The 24,618-nt window shown below is 48.2% G+C and overlaps 1 protein-coding gene across 1 annotated transcript in view; it reads left to right on the forward strand.

Moving 5' to 3' along the window:
* LOC124605243 (transient receptor potential-gamma protein-like) overlaps positions 1-24,618 on the forward strand; it is a 454,685-nt gene that overhangs the window by 55,959 nt on the left and 374,108 nt on the right. The window contains exon 3 of the mRNA XM_047136797.1: positions 996-1,166. Coding sequence (XP_046992753.1) covers positions 996-1,166 — 171 coding nt within the window. The remainder of the gene's footprint in view (positions 1-995; positions 1,167-24,618) is intronic.

Consider the following 24,618-nt stretch of genomic DNA (forward strand, 5'->3'; position numbering starts at 1 on the left):
CACGAATGACAAAACGTCCTTTTTTCGGATGAATCCTGGTTCTGTTTAAAGCATCATGATGGTCGCATCCGCGGATGGCGACATAGCGGTGAACGCACATTGGAAGCGTGTATTCGTCATTGCCATACTGGCGTATCACCCGGCGTGATGGTATGGGGTGCCATTGGTTACACGTCTCGGTCACCTCTTGTTGGCATTGACGGCACATTGAACAGTGGACGTTACATTTCAGATGTGTTATAACCCGTGGCTCTACCGTTCATTCGATCCCTGCGAAACCCTACATTTCAGCAGGATAATGCACGGCCGCATGTTGCAGTTCCTGTACATGCCTTTATGGATACAGAAAATGTTCGACTGCTGCCCAGGCCAGCACGTTCTCCAGATCTGTCACCAATTGAAAACGTCTGGTCTATGGTGGCCGAGCAACTGACTCGTCACAATACGCCAGACTACTCTTGATGAACTGTGGTATCGTGTTGCAGCTGCATGGTCAGCTGTAGCTGTACACGCCATCCAAGCTCTGTTTGACTGAATGCCCAGGCGTGTCCGCATCTCGTGGTCGTGCGGTAGCGTTCTCGCTTCCCACGCCCGGGTTCCCAGGTTCGATTCCCGGCGGGGTCAGGGATTTTCTCTGCCTCGTGATGGCTGGGTGTTGCGTGCTGTCCTTAGGTTAGTTAGGTTTAAGTAGTTCTAAGTTCTAGGGGACTTATGACCACAGCAGTTGAGTCCGATAGTGCTCAGAGCCATTTGAACCATTTTTTTTGCCCAGGCGTATCAAGGCTGTTATCACCGCCAGAGGTGGTTGCTCTGGGTACTGATTTCTCAGGATGTATGCACCCAAACTGCGTGAAAATGCAATGACGTGTCAGTTGTAGTATAATATATTTGTCCAATGAATGCCCGTTTACCATCTGCATTTCTTCTTGGTGTAGCGATTTTAATGGCCGGCAGTGTATAAGATGAAGTGGCTAGCGGCCCCGCTGTGCCGGCAGGAGCTGCGCAAGCAGTGCCAGGACTTCGCGACGGCGCTGCTGGACCACACGCGCAGCAGCTACGAGCTGGAGGTGCTGCTCAACCACGACCCCACGGGCCCGGCCTTCGAGCACGGCGAGCGCATGCACCTCAACCGCCTCAAGCTGGCCATCAAGCTGCGGCAGAAGAAGGTAAGCCGCTCGCCCGCTCTCGTCTCGCACGGCTTAACATAAAAAGGACTCACTTCACTCAGTCTGTTCTCCGTTTGTTTTCTGTATTGGAAAAAAGTGAGCACTTAACCACCTCATTTTCGTAGCATCTAACTTATGCAGTGTAGTGGTATACTCTTATAAACAACTCGAATTACGAACACGAATAAATTTGGCGTTTGTGCTACACAGGAACACGCAACATATATTGTCCGTGAGAGAAAAACGGCTCTTTTAAATTCACTTCACAACAGTTAACACTACCCTTTCAGTTATTGGAAACTTTTGAAATTTGATGGTAAGTTAGTTGAAATGAGTGGAATTAGTGGCATGAACTGTCCTTTTCCTTTCCGGATAGTATTTCCCCTCTGTGGGATCATCTAGAAGGTTTTTTGCGATAATGTAAGGGGAGCGTGAAGCGAATTCAGTAATTCCGTTGGCAAGTGTGCGGTTTCGTCTCGGTTTTCGTCGTGTAAATGGATTTAAATATTTCTTCCTCATTGGATATGAGATCTTTCAGGTATCGTGTTCTGTATTCGCTGATTTGTTTTTTGAACTATATGATTTTTACGGTTGCGTACCTCAGTTGCCAAAAACGGAAAACCTAATAGGATCACTTAGTAGTCAGTCCGTCTGTGTGGCTGTCTGCTAGGACGCCTTTTCCTCTCGATTGGGTACGGGTGTTAAGTTCAAATTTATTTCACATACTAAGGTCTACGGTCCCCCGGCGTTGTGAAAAACTTAAACTTGTAAGTTAAAGCAGTCAAAAAATGCGGTTACTCCCGTTATATATTCCTGTAGTAGCAAACCCACTCCAGAAACCTACACGGTACTTCTCCTTTAACTTGAATCGTGAAATTCGGCAAGAGGCAATGTTCCGTCGTATAAGTTAACGAAAAAAACAAAAAATTGTTTATTAATAATTCTAATTAACATTTTTTTTCGTATTGCTTGCCCGTCTGTCTGTCTCTCTGTTGATATCTCTTTCTCCCAGGAACGGGTGGAAGTCCAAGTTCAAATTTATGTCAAATACAAACGTCTGCGATCCCTTCGTGATGTAAATAATTTAAGCTTCCCAGCCAACGGCGTCAGAAGACACGACGATGTTGGTCACATATTCTGATACCAGAAAACTCATTCGTGAGAATCTATAGATGTTCTTTCGGACATGTCTGAATAAACAGACAGAATCTTTTGATCCAGCAGCCGTCATGAATTAAGACCCGAAGGAATGGCAACCATTGGCTGTTAGCGGCCATTTATAGTATCAGTGGGGAAAGTTGAAAATTCTTGCCGCACCCGGATTCGAACCCGGGTCTCCTGCTTACTGGGCAGAAGCTCTGACCATCTTTTTTTTTTTGTGGTAATTATTGTTTATTTACTTATTTTTATTTACTGTTTTAATACATTCTGAATGTGGTTTTACTTTATACCACAACAAAAATAAATGTATCTAGCACCGCATCGTGCTCTGAGAAAAACAAAACAATATCTCGGCACGTTCCTACACCGAGGTAATGTATATGGGGAAAACGAAAAAAAAAAAGTGCTTCATACAGGATACAGAAGGGTGTGTCGCTACTCTCCCTACGCTTCATCATCCAGGTACGTCTTCACGTATATCATGTTGTTCCACCGAGAATCGAACTTAGTCATGTCAGCTCACTCAATGGGTATCTTCTCCTACCTGTTGATGATCCAGCTGCGCGGAGGGTCGCGTAGGGCACTCCCTAAGTAATTAGAAAAATACTGTCTGTATTTTGGGTTCCGTACGATCTTGCAATGACGTTCTTGTAGGTAGTTCCAAAAGTCTAATACATCTTTAGGTCCATCGTGAAATAAGTAGTGTACCGCATGCGCGCGGATCCACGTGACAGCGTTGGTCTTGGCGCGCGGGAAATACTGTTGATCCGGAAATAGTAGAAACCGAGGTGTAATGTGTTCCGGAGTCACTCGTAGAAAATACGACAAAATTTGTCGCACCAAGCGCCATACGTCTTCTGCCGCGCCACATGTGAGACGGTGTTCTTCCGTGTCTGGTATCCCGCAGTCTACGCAGAAAGGCGATTCCGCCATGTTTATCTTGTGGAGGTGTGATCGGGTGATCTGTTTACCATTGACTGTGATGTACCATGTGGATCGGACGGCTGTGTCCAGTGTAACCGCGTGAATCGTCTTCCACACCACCTTCCAATTAACCTGAGGGCTTTTCGTCTCCACGATGTTTGGTGGGCGCCTCTGCTGTAGGACATGATATATATCCCGCGCCGACGCCTGTTTCGTCGGTGGTAGTGAGATACGGACATAGCTGTGTTCAATGTAAAAGTTCCCGAAGTACTAGAAGGGTGGGGGTATGTCTTGCGTCGTCAGTGGGGGCATAATGGACGGCGGAGCTAAGGACTCCAACAGCAAACCTGTCAAACTTTCCGGGTGGTGGCGCCACAGCTTGATGTGTGAGCTGACATACAGGGACACAGCTCTGTCGTGGACATGGACTAGGCCAAGACCTCCCCTTTCTGGGGGAAGGGTCAGTGACTCATAACTGACTTTGAAGAGCATGCCTGTACTGACGTAGGCTCCGAATGCCGCTAATAGACGTCGAGCCATCAGTAACGGTATTGGGAGAACACGCGCTATGTGTGGAAGGCGCGATGCGAGGTAAACATTAACGAAGTGTGTCCTTTGGAGAATGTCGAGGGTCCGCAGACGAAGGTTGAAGATCTGGACCCGAATTTGTTGTAATAAGCGGCGGTAGTTAAGAGCCGCGGTGCGCCGTATGTCGTCGTGAAACTCTATTCCGAGACATTTGATAGTGCCACGAAGCTGTAGGGGTTCGACACACGCTGGGGTCAACCCGTCTCCTATGGCCATGGCGACCGATTTGACGACGTTGAGACAGCTGCCGGAAGCCACACCGTACGTGGTAATCCATTCTAGTGCTCTGTTGACATCATCGCGATTGCGGAACACGAGAACCAGGTCGTCTGCATATGCTGTACAGCGAAATGTGACGTCACGTAGAGTAAGACCGGTGAGGCGTTGACGGAGACCACAGAGGAGCGGTTCCAGTGCCAGAGCATATAGTAACGTCGACAAGGGGCAGCCTTGACGGACGGAGCGGAAAATCGGGAGGGACTGCGAGAGACGCCCGTTAACGAGCACTTTGGAAGTCGCTCCTCGGAGTAGGCGCATCACGACGGCTGTGAATTGCTGTGGGTACTGCATGTGCTGGAGAACGGACGTTAGGTATGCGTGATCCACTCGATCAAACGCTTGGCTAAAATCTAGTGATGCCAGTGCTCCCGGGATGCGGCGCGCCCTGGCTAGGGCTATTAAGTCACGGTATCGACACAGTGCTGTGTGGATGTTGTTGATACCCCCTAGGGAAGTCTGATCTGGCGAGATGACGTAAGGTAGGGTCGGTCGTAGACGGTTTGCTAATAGTCTGGTGAATATCTTCATGTCGCAGTTGACGAGTGTTAGCGGGCGGTAATCTTGTATTCGAGCCCCACCTTTAGGCTTGTGAACCGGTATAATTATTCCTTCTACGAAGGTCGCAGGGAGCGGCACCGCGGGGGACATAAGCTCCCGACAGATGTCTGTTAACTTGGGAGCCAGTAAATACTGAAAAGTTCTATAAAACTCCACAGGGAGCCCGTCGGGGCCAGGAGACTTATTCGCCGCTCCTTTACCGATGGCGTCGATAACTTCGTCTTCCGTAATGTCGTTCAATAATTCAGTTTGTAAATCCTGTGGAACAATGCCGTAAACCAGTTGTGAGACTGCTGTCACCGTCATCGGGTCGGAACATTGAGCAGAATAAAGTCGTGCGTAATGGTCGAAGAAGGCTGCAGCAATATCGCGTTGTGTGGTGTGATGAAGGCCGTCCTCAGTGGTGATGGCATGTATCAGCGCCCGTCTTCGCAGTGTACCTTCTCGGATGACGTGGTACATGGTGGGTCGTTCCGTTGCGAGTCTGTCTTGTGTCCGCGCTCGGACGATCGTCCCTTCGAGGTGTCGGCGCATATGGGCTACGATCTGTGCTTTCGCACGCTGGACTGTCAGCTGTCGTTCCGGTGTGGGTGGCAAGGAGGCGCATTCGCGAAGGACGGTGAAATAAAAATCAAGGGTCTGCCGCCTCCAAGCAGCAGTCTCACGACCATACGTAATAAAGGTTCGCCGTAGGGCCGGCTTGGCGCAGGTTAACCACCAACTAATCGACGTAGGATACGTTGGGAGGCGGCGGACGCACAAACTCCACGTGTCTTCGATGGCGCGTCGACAATCCGGAGAAGCGAGATGAGCAAGGTTTAATTTCCAGGGATGTCGGCTGCGCCACACCCGTTGGCGACGAAGGGTGACGGCACATATATAGGCCTCGTGATCAGAGAAGGCTACTGGCCACACCTCCGCGTCACTCACCGTTGCCGCGAGAGAACGGGAGACGTAAATCCTATCGATGCGACTAGACGAGTGACTCGTGAAATGGGTGTATCCCGGTCTATGTCCTCGGACATGTTCCCATGTATCTACTAGCTGGAGATCGCCGATGAGTGTCCCAAGTTCGGGGCACGGTGAATGGCGTGGCAGCTGATCTTTAGGTGCTTGGGTGCAATTGAAATCGCCCCCTAATATCAAGTCATCGTGCCTGCCCTGAAAAAGCGGTGCTATTCCTTCTGCGAAGAAGAGCGATCGGTCACGACGGCGATTCGTTCCGGAAGGGGCGTACACATTGATAAACCGGACGCCTTGCACCGTTACGGCCATTCCTCTAGCGTCGGGGAGATATCGGACCTCGTCCGCCTCGAGGCCCTCTCTGAGGAGAATTGCGACTCCACTGGTAGTTGGCGAGTCGTGGGACACATCAGCCGTATAACCATACATACCCGGGAAATCTTCGACGAAGACTTCTTGGAGAAAGACAATGTCAACGTCTGCTGCATTGAGCATGTCTTGGAGCAGCGACAACTTCGTACGTGACCGAATGGTGTTAATGTTGATGGTCGTTAAGCGATAGGTTTGTAGATCGTCTCCTGCGGTGGGGGCTGCCGTCAGTGTCGCCGTAAAAGGTGGGGCCTGTGATCTGCTGGCCGCGTCCGCGCCGTCATCTGTTGCTACTCGAGAGGGGCCGAGGTGTGGGAGGAGAGACCCCTCTCCTCATCCACCACAGCGGCCGTAGAATCGTCTTCAATGTCATCCGCCCAAGGTCCGCAAGTTAACGGTGGCTGCGGCAGAACACTTGTGGGCTGAGTGACTAAGGGTGAATCCGCAGTTGTTTCCGGTTGTGTACCAACGGCGGGCGCTGTGCTGGCCATCCGTTTGTCCGAGAGAGCGGAAACGGATTTGTCAAAATCAGACAAAGTGACAGGTGAGGGCGATCTCGTGTCATCCATTCTCCTCGTCGTTTCGTCGGCCGTCCGGTCGTCAACTGGAGAAGACGTCCGCCGGAGGCAATCGTCTGAGGGTGTGCGACGTCGCTTTTTATGTTTTCTCGGTGACCTTTGTTTGCGGACGTGGGTTTCTGAGTCCGAAAGAGTTTGAGGTTCCCGTATAGCATCCCCCTCAGGGAGAAAGGCAGAGATCGGTACAACCCTAGCGTCGAGTTCCATTCTCTCGTCCGAATCTTCTTGTGGAGTCGATGGGCGGCGTTCTTCAACCCCTGCAGACACCGTAATGGTGTTGGTCAATCCAGGACCGGCGACAGGTGCGCATTCTAACGCTTCCTGTCTTCCGGGGGGGTCGTCGTCTGTCATGACGGTCGATCGTGTCACCTCTGCGTAATTGAGGGGGAGGGCCCTGAGCGTAGGAGGTGGTGTCGTGTCATGCAATGGAAGTTGTGTAATCCGACGTTGAATACACGCCGAGCGCACATGACCCTCCTGGCCGCAACCAGAACAAGTACGAGGTTGGCCGTCGTACATTATTATTGCTCGACTGCCACCTATGACTAAGTAGGACGGCACATGTTTCTTTAATTCAATTTTCACTTGTCGGACGCCGTTGAGGACTTGGTACGTCTCGAAGGTGTTACATTTTTCGGCCACGTGGCTAATTACCGTCCCATAAGGGCGGAAAGCTGAGGTAGCGACGTCCGGTGGTACTTCGAAAGGGAGTTCGAAGACTCTTAGTGTGCGTAATCCTAGTCCAGCATGGTCAACAGTAACCTCTCCGATGTGACCATCGGAGTGTTTGAACTTGATAGTGTTCGCGCATCTGTTCACAACTGCGTGACATAACTCGTCATCGACCATCTTGACGTAAACGACGCTGCTTGTGATGGATAGGTGGATACCGATGATGTGCTGTGTTGGTATTTGAACTTCGTCACGGATAAATCGTTCGACTTCAAAGGCTCGTGGTCGTGCGTAGTCGGGCTGGAAGCTGATCTTGATGGTAGCTTTTCTGTACGAATGAGCCATGGCGACTCAGCGTTAACGGACGCGAGTATTAGGAAGTAAACAAACTACGCGCGCTCGCGACTCTGCCGACGGGACCGCGACACTGCGGACGGGACGTAAACAAGACGTCCTCGCCGTTCACCAGCCGAAAGCAGACTGCGACCATCGAACCATCCGGACATAGCGATGGTTGCAACTGCACAGTCTAACCGTGCACGCCTCCCGTCAGGCCCAAAGTCTCGACTACTGACGTAGTGCCACATGCCCATTATGCTCATTACTCGAGGCATTTCGCCAATTTCCGTAAGAATTTGAGCCTGTTATACATCCCCACTGAAGAGGTCATTGGCCATCTGGCGTTAATTATATGTATATATGGTGTTTCTTCTTTCAGACATGTCCGAAAGAGCAAACATCATTCTTTGATCCAGAAGGCGTTATGAATTAAGACACAAAGAAATTACATATTCCCCCACTGACTGCAATCAATGCCCGCTCGCAACCAGTGTCTGTAATGCCTTTGAGTCCTTTGTCTTACAGATGAACTATCTACGTACAAGGCGTGCCTGGTGGTTTAGCGATGCCTGTATCTCCTAGAGGTCGCGGGATCGAATATCGAATATCTTCATTGTAACCTAGACTTCACCTACCAACGATGTGAAGCTTCGCTGGAAACAACACGTGGTTCGGATTGCACGGAAAAGTGGAGGTCCCTTTCCCTCTGACATAACTGGGGCGGGTCAGGGACATGCAAGTCGCAGGAGTGCCGCCCTGTAGGACTTGCACCAGGCCACTGAACCACACGGCCTTATTATCAGTCTCTGTGTACCCTCAGAGTGGGGGTCCTATTCGCACCTGTCCGCCTTTATGTTGCTATCATTGTTTGCTCATCACACAATCAATCTTTGTTCATGTATCCCTGTAATCGGATACAGTTTTTCGAAGAGTTGCTCGCCTAACTATCTTTACTACGTTGTACAACTCACCGTTAAGGACTATTTTGACAGAGTGCGCATCAGTGCGGTACGTACCGTTTCAAGGCTGTACTGTCGAACATTTGAAAATATTCTAGAACATTAGCAAACATATCAGTTAATATTTGCAAAAGCTCGAGAAGTTTATAGAACGATTTCGAATTTGTTTCCTTGAAAAATACACTGATGCGGAAGACACGGAAGGTGTCCTGGTGAGCACCACGACGTGATGGCGGCCGCTTCAGTGACTCGCATCTCCACAAGCCCGGCAGCGCCCCCCCCCCCCCCCCCCCCCAGGGGCTCACTGTTCTTCCGTGAGTACGTGCGTGGCGAGCACGGGGCCCCGAGCTATGGCAGCCCTCCTTCTTTCCAGGGCTGCATTTCCTTGCCCTTCCCCTCCTTTCCTCTCCTTGCTCCTTCCCCTTCGCCCTCTCCTCTTCCTCTCTTGGTGTCCTTGTTTATGTTGGCGCCGCTATCCTCCTAGTTCTGTTGGTTTTCAATTTGGTTTTGTTGCGTAATCACCTCATCCTTTTGGCATTCCCTTTGACCTCCATTACTAAATTTCTGTTCCATAGTGTGAGCCATTTGGGGAAGAGCACCTTACCTAGTGTCTCCGACGTGTGCCCTCCTAGTTCATTCCACCTTTTCCTTCGCGTCGTTGTCTGATGCTAGGGTGCATAGCCAGCAAGGCAGCCATCCCGTGTGGTGGGGTCGCTATGTACCCTTTTGGGTGAACCCCCTGAACACACAGGGGTCACACTTCTGATACCTGAGCTGTGACCTCCTCATGTCAGACTAGAAGTGGTTGCTGGTCGTCCTGGAGCATCGGAACTTCCGGCAATGGCCACTGTGCCAGAGGGCCGTTGCTGTGGCTGGGCGGCGCCCTTGGGGAGAGCCCCTGATCAGAGTGGGTGGTATCAGGGCGGACGCTATGCAAATGAAACGCATACGGATTCAGAACTCTGGCCATTCTTCTGCGGCCGTCTGTCCGTGTGGAACTGATTCTTTTAGTGCTGCTTCTCTTGCCCCTTCGGCCTTCCCTTCCGTGGCTACCCCCTGGGCGGAGGGTCAGGCCCGTCGGCTAGGGGCGAAACCTTTCCCACGTTATCTGGTTTGCACCAGGACTGATGAGGATACTTTCACCAATACCAAACCTTTATTCTTTGTGGAACACATTGAAGGCAAGTTTGGCCAAGTGGACTCTCTGAGCAAGATGCGATCAGGTTCGTTATTGATAAAAACTGCTTCAGCTGCCCAGTCTGCGGCCCTTTATGCCTGTAACCATCTTGGCACAATTCCTGTGTCCATTACCCCCCACCAGTCTCTAAATATGGTTCAAGGTGTGATTTTTCACAGGGACCTCATCCTTCAAACTGATGAGGAACTTTGGGACAATCTCGGACAGCGGGATGCTCATTTTGTTCGGCTTGTTCAGAACGGTCCGAACGACAATCGTATTGATACTGGTGCCTTTATCCTGGCCTTTGAAGGGGACACCCTCCCTGAGAAGGTCAAGGTTATGGTTTATCGATGTGACGTGAAGCTGTACATCACACCACCTATGTGTTGTAAGTGCTTGCGTTTTGGACACATGTCTTCCCGCTGTCTGCAGGCCCCTCTCTGTGGTGACTGTGGACGTCCACTCCATGAGGGGAGTTGCTGTGTTACCCCTCCTGTGTGTGTTAATTGTCATGGCAATCATTCCCCACGTTCACCAGATTTTCCAGTTTATAAGAAGGAAAAGAAGATACAGTAGTATAAGTCCTTTGATCGTTTAACCTACAGTGAGGCTCGTAAGAAGTACGCAAATCTTCACCCTGTGTCCATGACATCTAGTTATGCTTTAGTTACATCTCCACTCCTTCCTCCCCCTTCCTTACCCCAGTCCCGAACCCCTCTCCTCCCTCCCTTCCCCTATGGCTCCCACACCCTCTCCTCCGGGCGCCGCTCGCCCTCCACAGCCACAGAAGTGTCCCACTTCTTCGGCGTCTGCCGGTGAAGGGCGCCCCTCCCGGGATACCCCTTCCTGGTACCTTCCAGGCCAAATCTCATTTCACTGATGACCACTCACCGACCCTCTGTGGGTTCCATGCAGGCCTCTGGTGCCGTTTGTACGTTGGTCCATATGGACTTTGCTAGCACGTGGATTCCTATTCAAACTACATTGAAAGCGGTTGCTGTTAGGGTCCACCTGGACTCTGAGGTCGCGGTTTGCAATCTTTATCTCCCTCCTGACAGGACTCTTACACCTGCTACCTTAACTGCCCTTCTTCAGCAACTTCCTCCTGCCTTCCTCCTTCTCAGAGATTTTAATGCTCATCATCCCTTGTGGGGCAGTGCATTTCCATCTAGACGAGGTCTTCTCATAGACCAGTTTTTTGCAGACGACTTGTGCCTTCTTAATGATGGCTCCCCTACTCATTTCAGTGCCGGTCATGGTACCTTTTCTGCCATTTATCTTTCTCTTTCTTCTCCCTCCCTCCTCCCTTCATTACACTGGTCGCCACACGATGACCTTTCTGATAGTGACCATTTCCCGTCGATTCTCTCGCTCCCTTCCCGCTCTCCGATGGACAGGTTACCTCGTTGGTCTTTCCAACGCGCCAATTGGCCTCTATACACTGCACGGGTCGAGTTTTCTCCCTCTTTGTCGGGTTGTATTGATGACGTCCTACGTGACGTGTCTGACGCGATTGTTCGCGCTGCTAGCCTTGCTGTACCGCGCTCATCTGGACCATTTCGTCTTCGGCAAGTCCCGTGGTGGAGAACGGCCATTGCCAATGGCATCCGTGATCGCAGTCGAGCTTTGTAACACCTTAAGAGGCACCCATTGGTTGCCAACCTTATTACCTTTAAACGCCTTCGCGCTAAAGCCCGTTACTTAATCAAACAGAGCAAACAGATGTGTTGGGAAAGCTTTGTTTCTTCCCTCAGTTGTACTGTCACTATGTCACAGGTATGGGCTATGCTTCGGTCTCTCCAAGGTTGCCATCGGCAGTCTACCCTCCCGGGCCTTCACATCCTGTATGGCCTTTGAATGGACCCGTTGTTTCTCGCAGACACTCTTGCGACCCATTTTGCAACAGCATCAGCATCAGCCTCCTATCTGGTTGCTTTCCTTCACCAGAAACAGCGGGCCGAAGCTTCTGCCTCATGTTTTACCCCATGTCAGTCAGAATCTTACAATGTACCTTTTACTGAATGGGAGCTTCTTTCCACACTTTCTTCTTCTCGTGATACGGCCCCTGGCCCAGACTCCATTCATAACCAACTGCTTCAACATCTCAGTGCTCCAGGTGTTCAACCGTATTTGGTTCAAGGGTGACTTCCCTACTCAGTGGAGAGATAAGATCGTGGTTTCTGTCCTTAAGCCTGGTAAGAACCCCATGTTTGTCGATAGCTATCGGCCAATTAGTCTGACAAATGTTGTTTGCAAGTTACTTGAACAGATGGTAGTCCGTTGGCTCAATTGTGTCCTCGAATCTCGGGATCTATTGTCCCCTTACCAGTGTAGCTTCCAAGAGGGACGGTCTCCCATCGATCATTTGCTTCGCGTGGAGTCCACATTTCGGCAGGCTTTTTCCCAGCTCCGCCATTTGGTTGCAGTATTTTTCGATCCTCGCAAGGCCTATGAGATGGCTTGGTGCCATCATATCTTACTTACACTTCATTAGTGGGGTCTTTAGGGCCCACTCCCGATTTTTATCCGCCAGTTCCTGTTCCATCGGTTGTTCAGGGTTCGGGTTGGTACTGTTTTTAGTTCTCCACGGACCCGGGAGAATGGCATCCCACAGGGTTCTGTATTGAGTGTACTTCTATTCCTCATTGCTATAGATGGACTTGTGGCCTCTGTCGATCCTTTGGTCACCCCTGCTCTGTATGTGGATGATCTCTGCATTTTGGTTAGTTCTTCTTTGATGGCCTCTGCAGAGCGGCAGCTCCAGGGAGCTATACAGCGTGCCTCTGCATGGACTCTCTCACACGGGTTTCAATTCTCTCCATTAAAATCGCGGGTGGTCCACTTCTGTCTCCGTACTACGATCCACCTCGATCAGAAGCTCTATCTCGATGCACGACGATTACCTGTGGTTTAACAGTTTCGTTTCCTGGGTCTTCTTTTTGACAACAAGCTGACTTGGCTGCCTCATATCAGACTTTTGAAGGTAGATGTTTCCGTAAACTCGATGTCCTTCGCTTCCTTGCCCACACCTCTTTGGGTGCGGACCCCTCCTTCCTTCTTTGCCTTAATCGGGCTTTAGTGCTGTCTCGCTTGGACTATGGTTGTCAAGTTTATGGTTCAGCTGCTCCTTCCACACTGCATCTGCTGGATCCAGTCCACCATCATTGTATCCGTTTGGCCACTGGTGCCTTCCCTACTAGCCCTGTTGATAGTCTCCTGGTTGAAGCTGGGATCCCCCCCCCCCCCCCCCCTTCCTTTCTGTTTGGCGGTCCCAGCTTCTGGTTTCTTATGCAATTGCTGTCCATTTCTCTCCCACTCATCCTCCCATTCTATCCTGTTCCCAGACCATGGACGTCACCCACCTGATTCCCACCTTCAGACGGGTTTACCAGTTGGGATCCACCTTGCATCTCTTCGCCGTGATTTTCAGCTTCCTTCTTTGTCCTGTCTCCCACACTCCTTCCCCAACATCCCCCCTTAGTTAGTTCCTCGGCCCCAAATTCGCATGGATCTCCACCGAGGTCCGAAAGATTCCATTCCCCTGATGGTGTTCCGTTGTTTCTTCCACCGAATTTTATGGGAGTTTCGGGATGCTGTTGCTTTTTACACCGATGGCTCTAAATCTGCTGATCATGTGGGATATGCCTTCACGTCCTCTGTTGCCACGGAAAATCATCTACTACCACCTACATGTTGGGCGTTTACTGCGGAATTGATGGCAATTTTACAGGCCCTTGCCTTTATTAAACAGTTCCAACTCAACCACGTTTTCTTATGTATAGACTCAATGAGTGGCCTTCTGGCTATTGACTGGTGTTTTTCCCGCCATCCCTTGGTCTCGGCCATCCATGACCATCTCGCTGATCTTCACCGTGCTGCTTGTTCCGTTGACTTCCTTTGGGTCCCTGGCCATGTGGGTATCCCAGGTAATGAGCTTGCTGATCATTTGGACGGGGGAGCAGTCACTTACCCCTCCTTCTGTGTAACCCCTCCTGCGGCGGGGCCCGCATCTCGTGGTCGTGCGGTAGCGTTCTCGCTTCCCACGCCCGGGTTCCCGGGTTCGATTCCCGGCGGGGTCAGGGATTTTCTCTGCCTCGTGATGGCTGGGTGTTGTGTGCTGTCTTAGCTTAGTTAGGTTTAAGTAGTTCTAAGTTCTAGGGGACTGATGACCATAGATGTTAAGTCCCATGGTGCTCAGAGCCAGAGCCTGCGGCGGATTTACGGCTTCACATGAAATCCCACTTCGCACAATAAAGGACCAACTCTTGCGAGGCAACCTCCCTGTCTAATAAACTTCGTGCAATTAAGGTGACACTAGTCCCATGGCGTTCTTCCTTCCGCCTCTCCCGAAAGGCCTCAACCACCCTGTCTCCGCATCGGCCATACCAGGCTGACTCATGGTTTTCCTTTGCGCAATGAGTCACCCACACTTTGTTGTTGTGTAGCCTTCCAGTCAGTAGCCCCCATTTTGATGGAATGCCCCCTTCTTTTGGCTCTGCGTACTAAGTACAGACTTCCCCACACTTTACCTTTAAGGCTGGCTGACGATTCCCAGATGGTCGAATTGGTTCTCAGTTTCGTCCGTGAAAGTGGGTTTTATTCTCAGTTTTAAGGTTTTTAATCCCATTCTGGTGTTGGGGCAGGGCGGTGAGCGTTGGGGTGTCTCCCACTGTAAGCTGTGTTTGGAGATTCCCGACTCCCCTCCCTGGCCAATATCCTCTTTTCTTTCCCTTTTACTCTGTTTTTATCACTTTTTGGAATTGGTTAGTCTCCTTTTCCCGTAAGCACTTCTACATTCTAGCGGTTGAACGCTTTTAAATAGCAGGTGGTCTTGCCTCTACTGCTTCAGAGGTGCCTGCCTCTAGCAAAGCTTTGGGGTTGCTCTCTAGCTGACTTCCCGCATTTTGTTTCTACCATTGACGACACGACTGCACTTTTGCGTTTTTTAGCCTTTTCCCTTTTATCGTTCTGACTTTTCTGAGATGTCAAACTGTCTGAGTGGACCACATTTGAAACAAGGGACTGATGACCTTGCTGTTTGGTCCCTCCAACCCCAGTCAACCAACCAACCCTTCAGCGGCGCCACCCGCCTGAGGCACTCTCTCACAGGTATTCATGCTCAACACGACAGTATACATTGCAATCCATTAATCCTTCAAACTGTAATCATAAACTCATTTGCAAAAAAACTAAACTTTTAACATAGCATAATGAGACAGGAAAATGAAATGAAATGAAGCAAAATGAGATGAAAAGGATGAACACAACCAACGAAAAAAATGTTATTTTTTAATTTGTTGTTTTCTTTTAATTTTTAATTCCGTACTATTCAGGTTTTCATCGTTGTTTCGGAAATACTTATAGTTTTTCCAACCTCTTTTCGTGCCTCCTGGCCTAAGTACATTGCATCTTACTACTCTGTGTTCGGCATCTCTTATATCTGTACCACTGTTCGATTCTCCATTTCCCCTATTCTAATTCTACACAGTACTTGTACAACAGTGTACAAAACAACCGATTCCCTGCTGGTAACATTTTAATAACTAAGATATATGATTTGCAAGAGGTCATGAAGAAGCACTACTTTCGATACCCTCTTTGCAGTTACGTCCACGATGAACGTGGGTCTAGGTGTCTTAGAAGAATGTACACATCTCTGGAGGGAATTTGTTCCCTAACGTCTGCTACAAGTCGACAAAGTGATATCATGTGCTCGGGACCCCTGACTCGTTGACAGTTACACTCGCTGCCCCACCTACGCCGCCATTCGTTTACTATCGAGAGCTCTAGGCTGCCTTTATCCGTCATCCTGGAGCCTGTAATTAATTTCGTAGGCCCTGTTTATTTCACGTGACCGGATCCAATACGACGAACCCGTACACTGAGGTGACAAAAGTCACGGGGTATGCACATATACATAGGACAGTAGTACCGCGTACACAAGGTATTTAAAAGGGTAGTGCAGTGGCTCAAGTCGCCCACATGAAAAGGTTTCCGACATGATTATGGCCGCACTACGGGAATTATCAAAATTTGAACTCGGAATGGTAGTTGGAGCTACACACACAGGACATTCCCTTTCGGAAATCGTTAGGGAATTCAATATTCCGGGATCCAGAGCATCAAGAGTGTGCCGAGAATACAAAATTTCAGGCACCTCGTCTCACCACCGACAACGCAGCGGCGACGGCCTTCACTTAACGACCTACAGCAGCGTCGTTTGCGTTGGGTTTTCAGTGCTAAGAGACAAGCAACAATGCGTGAAATAACGATAGAAATCAATATGAGACGCACGACGAAAGTATTCGTTGGGTCAGTGCGACGAAATTTGGCGTTAATGGACTGTGGCAGCAAACTACCGACGGGAGTGCCGTTGCTAATTTATGGATTCGTAGTTTTAGCTTGACGATATCCACTCTGGACAAATGGTGGTTACTGTGATTCTGAAGAAGGTTGGGTTATCCCGACTAAAACCTACGTGCCGCGCGGGATTAGCCGAACGCTGCAGTCATGGACTGTGCGGCTGGTCCCGGCGGAAATTCGAGTCCTCTTACGGGCATGGGTGTGTGTGTTTGTCCGTAGCATAATTTAGGTTAAGTAGTGCGTAAGCTTAGGGAATGATGACCTTAGCAGCTAAGTCCCATAAGCTTTCACACACATTTGAACATTTTGAAATCTACGTAAATTCTAGGTAAACGGTGCAATTGAGGCTGTTGATTATTAAAATTAAAATTACCATTACAGAGGCTTACCGACAATCATTCTTCCCGCACGCTATTCGCGAGTGGAACTGCGTTGGAGGGATCAGTTAGTGGCTCAAAATGTATCCTCTGCCACACACCATTAGGTGGCTTGCGGAATATGATATACATGTAGTAAGCACTAACCCATGAAACTTATAATATAGGAATTTTGAAATTTTTAATTAATTGGGTCATATAGAATACAGGGTGGTCCATTGATAGTGACCGGGCACAATATCTCACGAAATAAGCATCAAGCGAAAAAACTACAAAAAACGAAACTCGTCTAGCTTGAAGGCGGAAACCAAATGGCGCTATGGTTAGCCCGCTAGATGGCGCTGCCATAGGTCAAACGGATATCAACTGCGTTTTTTTAAAATAGGAACCCCAATTTTTTATTACAAATTCATGTAGCACGTAAAGTTGGTAGAGCACTTGCCCGCGAAAGGCAAAGGTCCCGAGTTCGAGTCTCGGTCGGGCACACAGTTTTAATCTGCCAGGAAGTTTCATATCAGCGCACACTCCGCTGCAGAGTGAAAATCTCATTCTGGAAATATTAATGTTTTAGTTGGACCACTTTTTTCGCTTTGTGATGGATGGCGCTGTAATAGTTACAAACGTATAAGTACGTGGTATCACGTAACATTCCGCCAGTGCGGACGGTATTTGCTTCGTGATACATTAAGCGTGTTAAAATGGACCGTTTACCAATTGCGGAAAAGGTCGATATCGTGTTGATGTGTGGCTATTGTGATCATAATGCTCAACGGGCGTGTGCTATATATGCTGCTTGGTATCCTGGACGACATCATCCAAGTGTCCGGACCGTTCGCCAGTTAGTTACGTTATTTAAAGAAACAGGAAGTGTTCAGGCACATGTGAAACGTCAACCACCCTGCAACAAATGATGATGCCCAAGTAGGTGTTTTAGCTGATGTCGCGGCTAATCCGCACATCAGTAGCAGACAAATTGCGAGAGAATCGGGAATCTCAAAAACGTCGGTGTTGAGAATGCTACGTCAACATCGATTGCACCCGTACCATATTTCTGTGCACCAGGAATTGCATGGCGACAGCTTTGAACGTCGTGTACAGTTCTGCCACTGGACACAAGAGAAATTACGGGACGATGACAGATTTTTTGCACGCGTTCTATTTAGCAACGAAGCGTCATTCACCAACAGCGGCAACGTAAACCGGCATAATATGCACTATTTGGCAACGGAAAATCCACGATGGCTGCGACAAGTGGAACATCAGCGACCTTGGCGGGTTAATGTATGGTGCGACTTTATGGGAGGAAGGGTAATTGGCTCCCATTTCATCGATGACAATCTAAAAGGTGCAATGTATGCTGATTTCCTACGTAATGTTCTACCTATAGTTACTACAAGATGTTTCACTGCATGGCAGAATGGCGATGTACTTCCAACATGATGGATGTCCGGCACATAGCTCGCGTGCGGTTGAAGCAGTATTGAATAGCATATTTCATGACAGGTTGATTGGTCGCACGTTCACCAGATCTGACGTCCCCGGATTTCTTTCTGTGGGGAAAGCCGAAGGATTTTTGCTAACGTGATCCACCGACAACGCATGACAACATGCGTCAGCACACTATCAATACATGTGCGAACATTACGGAAGGCGAACTACTCGCTGTTGAGAGGAATGTCGTTACACGTATTGCCAAATGCACTGAGGTTGACGGGCATCATTTTGAGCATTTATTGCATTAATGTGGTAGTTACAGGTAATCACACTGTAACAGCATGCGTTCTCAGAAATGATAAGTTCACAAAGGTACATGTATCACATTGGAACAACCGAAATAAAATGTTTAAACGTACGTACGTTCTGTATTTTAATTTAAGAAACCTACCTGTTTCCGACTGTTCGTCTAAAATTGTGAGCCATATGTTTGTAAGTATTTCAGCGCCATCTATCACAAAGCGAAAAAAGTGGTCCAACTAAAACATTCATATGTCTTTACGTACTACACGAATATGTAACAAAAAATGGGGGCTCATATTTTTAAAAAACGCAGTTTATGTCCGTTTGACCTATGGAAGCGCCATCTAGCGGGCCAACCACAGCGCCATCCGGTTTCCCCCTTCAAGCTAGACAAGTGTTGTTCTTTGTACTTTTTTCGTTTGACGCTTATTTCGTGAGATATTGTGCCCGGTCACGATCAATGGACCCCCCTGTATACTAACTCAGCGGGATTTTTCGCGCTTAAAGCCAAGTTCACCACTCAACAGAATCTTGCGTTTATAACATTTAGTTTTCTTGTTACTGTCAGATCAAATCGAAATTCAGGATGCCCGTTGAAGTCACAAGTGATTTCAGAACTTGAGCTGCCTCGGTATGAATGTTTTGCCACGGCGGACGCTGGACAGTTATCTCGGGCGCCGATGACCGGCAGCTCACAGACGGACCGCGCCGCACTCACCTGTCCAGCTTGTGGTCAAGCCCCCCAACGCAACCCGTTTCGTATTATTCAGAACCTTATGTATGTTGTCCGTTTGCTTATGTGCTCTTCCTCCCGTCACGGACCGAGCGACCTAGACGGGTGCGAAGACACGGTCACCCAGGGCAAGGGTTCGAAAACAATACAGGATTTGCTTGTGGGCTTTTGGCAAGATCTACGGGTAGTTCATTGTCTATAATAATACATCACAATAACAGTTATTGTAATAGCGATCGTACGTTCAGGAGCCTTCAGTTTCTTCTTCTTGCGTGCTGAAAGCGTTATGCACTAATCGGCTGTCTGACTTGGCAATGTCTCGCCCTCATTGCTGGGATGGCAGAGCGCACTTTCCTCTCTGTTGAAAAGTGAAGCCACTAGATTCACTGTGAAATGCATGAAATGCAGCTCCGGGGCGTGTTCCTCAAACAGACGGTCCGTGCGGTCTTCGAGATTCTGAATCTAACGTCGGTTACCTTATACCTAATTTGTAACGAGGTAGGAACTGGCTTAATGTTGGAGTGATTTACGGCAACCGGGCGGAACGTGGAGGTTTCAAAGCCTGACCTGATGAGAATGTTTCACCATTTTGTTTAATGAAACTTCTGAATTGTTAGGAAAGATTCCCTTGCAAGTGCAGTGTACGTATTTAATTCTCTGAGTATTTAGAACACGAATGTAACTGAAAAGTAAAAGGGTGCCTCCTAGAGGACTGTACCCTGTGTAGACGTGCTCGCTGTATTGTGTCCGCCTCAGCAGAGGCGACTCGTACAGCAGAAGTGGTTTGCTTGTTGCGGTCCCCTTTCATGTCGACACGCCCATTGTTCGGAATGCTCGGCGTTTAGCGGGCCGCGCGCCGCTCCTGAACACACAATACGTAGCGCTGCCACAAGGGACGCACGCCCTTTATAGCCAGCCGCGTGTGTGCGCCGCCAGACGAGATCGAAACTCTTACTGGCTAAACGACGGGGCCCGAGTGCCGTCGGGTATCCACATTAGTGCTCAGCGTGTTTTCTTGTCTGAAACACGTCTTCATGGTGTTTTATGTTTGTACAATGAGAAAATCTATTTCTAACAGTGTAGTACTGTCTTTTGTCACACTTCACTTCTGTCTCAAGTCCAATACTACCAGTCGTAGGAGTTCTCGCTTTCAAAAATGTAACCTATCCCGTTTGTTCTCGACAACGGTGTTCTCAATTCCTTTAACATGAATCCAGTCGTTACTTCCTAAGGAGTTGTCCACAGTCCGAGGGCTGGCTTTGAAAACACAACGCTTTATTTAGCACTTTCATATTAGAGGTGATGCGCTCCTTTACCTTCCTCCGATCTTCGTACGGACTTACACTCCACTTACGCACTCCAACTTCGACTCACACGTACTCGTAAAATACGTCCAAGAAAGCTCTGGTATTTGGTGTCTGACAGTTCTTCGCAACAAAGATCTTCTAGCACTATTTTGAAAAATGCTAGATATTTTTCTCGGAAGGTCTTTACTTCTATTTTATTATCAGATCACTTTTAAGTCGTATACAGATGTCTGCAGATAGCTTTCAGCGGAGCTATCTTGTCCGAATTTTCAAATAATGTTTTGTACTGAATCTTCCTACTTCGTCAGGAAGTTGCCCATGTTAAATATTTCAATCTATAAAGTGTGTACAGGCGCGATGCTTACATCCTCATTAGTTTTCAGTTTTTCAAGTAGGTGAGTAGGTGACCATATCTCTCTCTCTCTCTCTCTCTCTCTCTCTATATATATATATATATATATATATATATATATATATATATATATATATATATATATATATATTTATTGTGTGTGTGAGAGAGAGAGAGTACATTCTTCCGGGCAACGAGTGAAATCTCGCGCGGAAGCTCACCAGCCAAAATGACTCGTCATTATTAGCTTACTGCAGATTTGTTATATGCAGAGCTTACCCAGAAATGAAAAGTTTCCCAAGTGAAAGCTCCAAAGGAACGAGTGTAAAAAGAATAAAAAATAAAAAATACAGCATTTCCGCGTGGATCGGGCGTGGCACGAGGCATTTATGTTAGCGTTGTTACTAGGCCTCGGTTGGCGCACTCAAAATAGTACAGATCAGTAATCCGAGGGCCCTAAGTTCGGATCGACCTTTGGAAACTGTTTTTTTTTCTTTGTGTTACTTACACTGGAAATAAACCGAAATAATGCTCAATGTATTTACTAACATTTTCATAAAAGCCTTGATAAGGAAAGGCATAAGACAACCGATCCCCTCATTTAGTCAGGTTGTGCCTTAAATTTCTTGTCTCCCTATTTCTGCTGAGTACCTCTTCATAAGTTTCGTCATCTACCTATCTAATCTTCAAAATTCTTCCATAGCTCCAAATTTCAAAAGCCTCTGTTCTCTTCTTGTCTAAACTGTTTATCATCCATGTTTCACGTTCGTACAAGGCTACACTCCAAACAAGTACCTTTTGAAAAGACTTCCCGACACTTAAATCTACGTTCAATATTGACAAATTTCTCTCCCTCACGAACACCAACTATGCTGTGGTTCCCATGCCATCCTCTCTGCGTGCCACTCTTGGAGACATGTCCCCCTTTCTCAGCGCCAGCCAGGTTTGGGCTCCCTCCTACAACCCCTACCCTTGACGTTTCTCAGACTGAATGCCTGCTACCACAGGCTTGTACATACACCACAATCACACTGTGTGCCCTAAGATTGCCTGCTCTCTTTCAGTTCCAGATCTTTCATAAGCCTCCTCTCCCTCCATGCCCTGCCCTCCTCGACCTATGAGAGACCAGAAGAAGAAACAAAAGTCTCAGGACAATTCCCCCCCATTCCAGTGCCACCACAGGTGCCATCTCCATCTTCACAACCTGAGTCTGACTTCTTATTCGTGGATGCAATCCCATCCTCTTTGGTGATGGATGTTGACCTGGCAGCATGATTGGCTTGAGACCGTTGGATACCCGCTCTGTGGTTGTTTAGTTGAATTGTAATGGATTCTACCGTCATTTCCCAGAGATACAATCCCTTATTGCCTTTTACTCGGCAGCTTGTGTCGTTCTCCAGGAAGCCCATTTTACTGATGCTCACTTACCAATGCTTTGTGGGTTCTGTGCTGTGTGTTGGAAACAGGTCGGCCCTTTGAGGGCTTCTAGTGGCAATTTGGTACGTATAGATCTTATCAGTACATGGGTCACCCTTTCTACCTCATTCAAAACAGTTGCTGTCGAGGTCCAGTTAGACTCTGTGGTCATAGTTTGTAATCTCCCTCCTAACAGGCCATCTCCACGTGCTGTCCTAACTGTCGTTCTTCATAAATTCCCCCTCCCTTCTTCCTCCTTGGAGATTTTAATCCCTATCGCCGTCTGTGGGACATGCTTTCTTGTGAAGACTGGGGATCCTCACTGACCAATTTCTTGATGACCACGATCTGCACATTCTTAATGATGGTTCCCCTACTCATTTTAGTGCCACATATGACACTCTTTCTGCCATTGATTTTTCGCTCATTTCCCCTATCCTTCTTCCTTGCTTACACTGATCGGCATACAACGACCTCTGCGACAGTGACAACTTCCTGTTCATTCTCTCATTCCCTTCCCGCCTCCCAGTGGCATGGTTAGCCTTCTGGTTTCCATCATGGAAACCAGAAGGCTCTGTGTTCGCCTCTGTGTACCTCCTTTGTCAGCCTGTATTAATGAGGTTGCACGTGAACTGTCCGATCAGTATTCCAGGATGGAGGCATCGCTGTTCCCTTGCTCGATGGGCCCCATTTGCCATTCAGCCAGTTTCATGGTGGAGCACAGCAGTTGCCGCCACCATCCGTGGTTGTCGCCTGACCTCTGCTAGTCTTATTACCTCTAAATATCTTCACACCAAAGCCCATTACTTAATCAAATAAGAGTAACAGGTGTGTGAGAATGCAGGTTCCTCAGTCCCTTTGTCACACGTGTGGGCTACACCTCATACCCTCCAAGGTTGTCAGTGGCAGTGACCCATTCTGGGCCTTGCCCTTCCAGGTGAGCACTGGCGTCAGCCTCCTATCCAGCCACTGTTCTCCTCTGGAAACCGCAGGCTGAAGCTTCTCGCTTATTTATACCCCTTGTCAGGTGGATTCCTACAATGAACCTTTTACTAAATGGAAGCTTCTTGGTCCTTTCTTGTTCCCACAATTCAGACCCTCCTCATCCTGATTCCATCCATAGCTAATTATTCAACACCTTAACGAAACTATCTCCTCGAGATGTTTACTCATATTTGGCTCAAAGGCATTTTCTCCTCTCAATCGATAGACAGCGTTGTTGTTCCTGTCCTTAAGCCAAAAATAAAGAAAATAATCAACCCCAATTGTCCTTCTGTAGCCACAGCTCAGCTCAGACTGAGCTCTTTTCCAACTAATTTCCACGTGGGGGAGGGGAGGGGAACACTCTGTAACGTAATTGACACTGATTTGAACTTTGTATCATGGGACCTTCCACACCAACATCTCAGCACAGATTTAGTCTTTTTCCCACCAATTCAGAAATGGAGGCGGGGAGGAGATGTGGAGGAGAGGGAAAGTGGGGGAGGGAGGGGGCCTGGAGGGATTCCACAGGGGGAAGAAAAGTGGCTCAGAAGTAACTAGGGATGGGTGACAAGTAAAAGTATCCCAGGATCAGCATCCCTTTTTCCAGAGGGCAGGGGAGGAGGAGGGGAGAGGTGGAAGGTTTCTCAGCATCAACCCCAAGGGGCCCATAAATCAGTTAGCATACCAATAGCTTAAGAGGAAGAGAAAGGGATAGTTTAGCCCTGATGAATGTTTGCCCCTGAATAAATGCAACCTGCTCAAACAAAGTGGCATAGAAGTCTGTATCCTCCACAAGTCTGATATATTGAATTAGCTCCATAGTTAACTCCCTTGCTAAGCTCATATTGCTTAATACTCCCCGATCTAAACCGGACAATCGAGCTACATGCCATGTGGTGACACCCTTCATAGATTTCGCCATTTGCTGGATCTAGCGAAGTGTATAATCTAATTTCCAAACGTCTTCCTCACCCATTGTCTCAAACACTATTTTTAGTAATTTACCACCTGCATTGAACCAACCTCATTTCATGCAAACTATGGTCCATGGTACAATATTCACCAAATATGATAACTGCTCTCTCAATTTACCCTAGGTTAACTGTAACTCACGGTATTCCGATTGCCCTTGGCTTTAAACGTCACCTCCCTGTGCCTCTTTACACCATTTAGAAACACATCTTCAAATTTTCGAATTTCATTCCCGATTTCCCAGGTCTCTGCTGTTGATTTCGGTTGTGGTCTGGGCGCGTCCACTCTGATGAAAATCTCGCTGCCTCTGAAAAGACTAATAAAGGCGTCCTAGTAGGATGGTTCCGTGGGTTCTAGGACAGCACACACACAATGGAAGTAATACAGAACAGTGCATAATAAAATACATTACTCAGCTTTGGTGACGTTGGTTAGAGCAGCTGTAGAACGCAGCTTTAGCCTGTCTGTCCTGCGTTGACTACAGTTCCACGAACACAAATTAAATAATGTTCTCCGAACTAAAGTCAGAAGAAAAGTAATCTTTTGTCTTGATGTACTATTCGACGAACAGCTCCAAAATAATAGTACTCAGTTTAAAACGCTAGGCAGGCTGTCACTGTTCATACACGATGATTCTATTC

This window comes from Schistocerca americana, chromosome 3 (assembly GCF_021461395.2).
Source record: "Schistocerca americana isolate TAMUIC-IGC-003095 chromosome 3, iqSchAmer2.1, whole genome shotgun sequence".
NCBI lineage: Eukaryota > Metazoa > Arthropoda > Insecta > Orthoptera > Acrididae > Schistocerca > Schistocerca americana.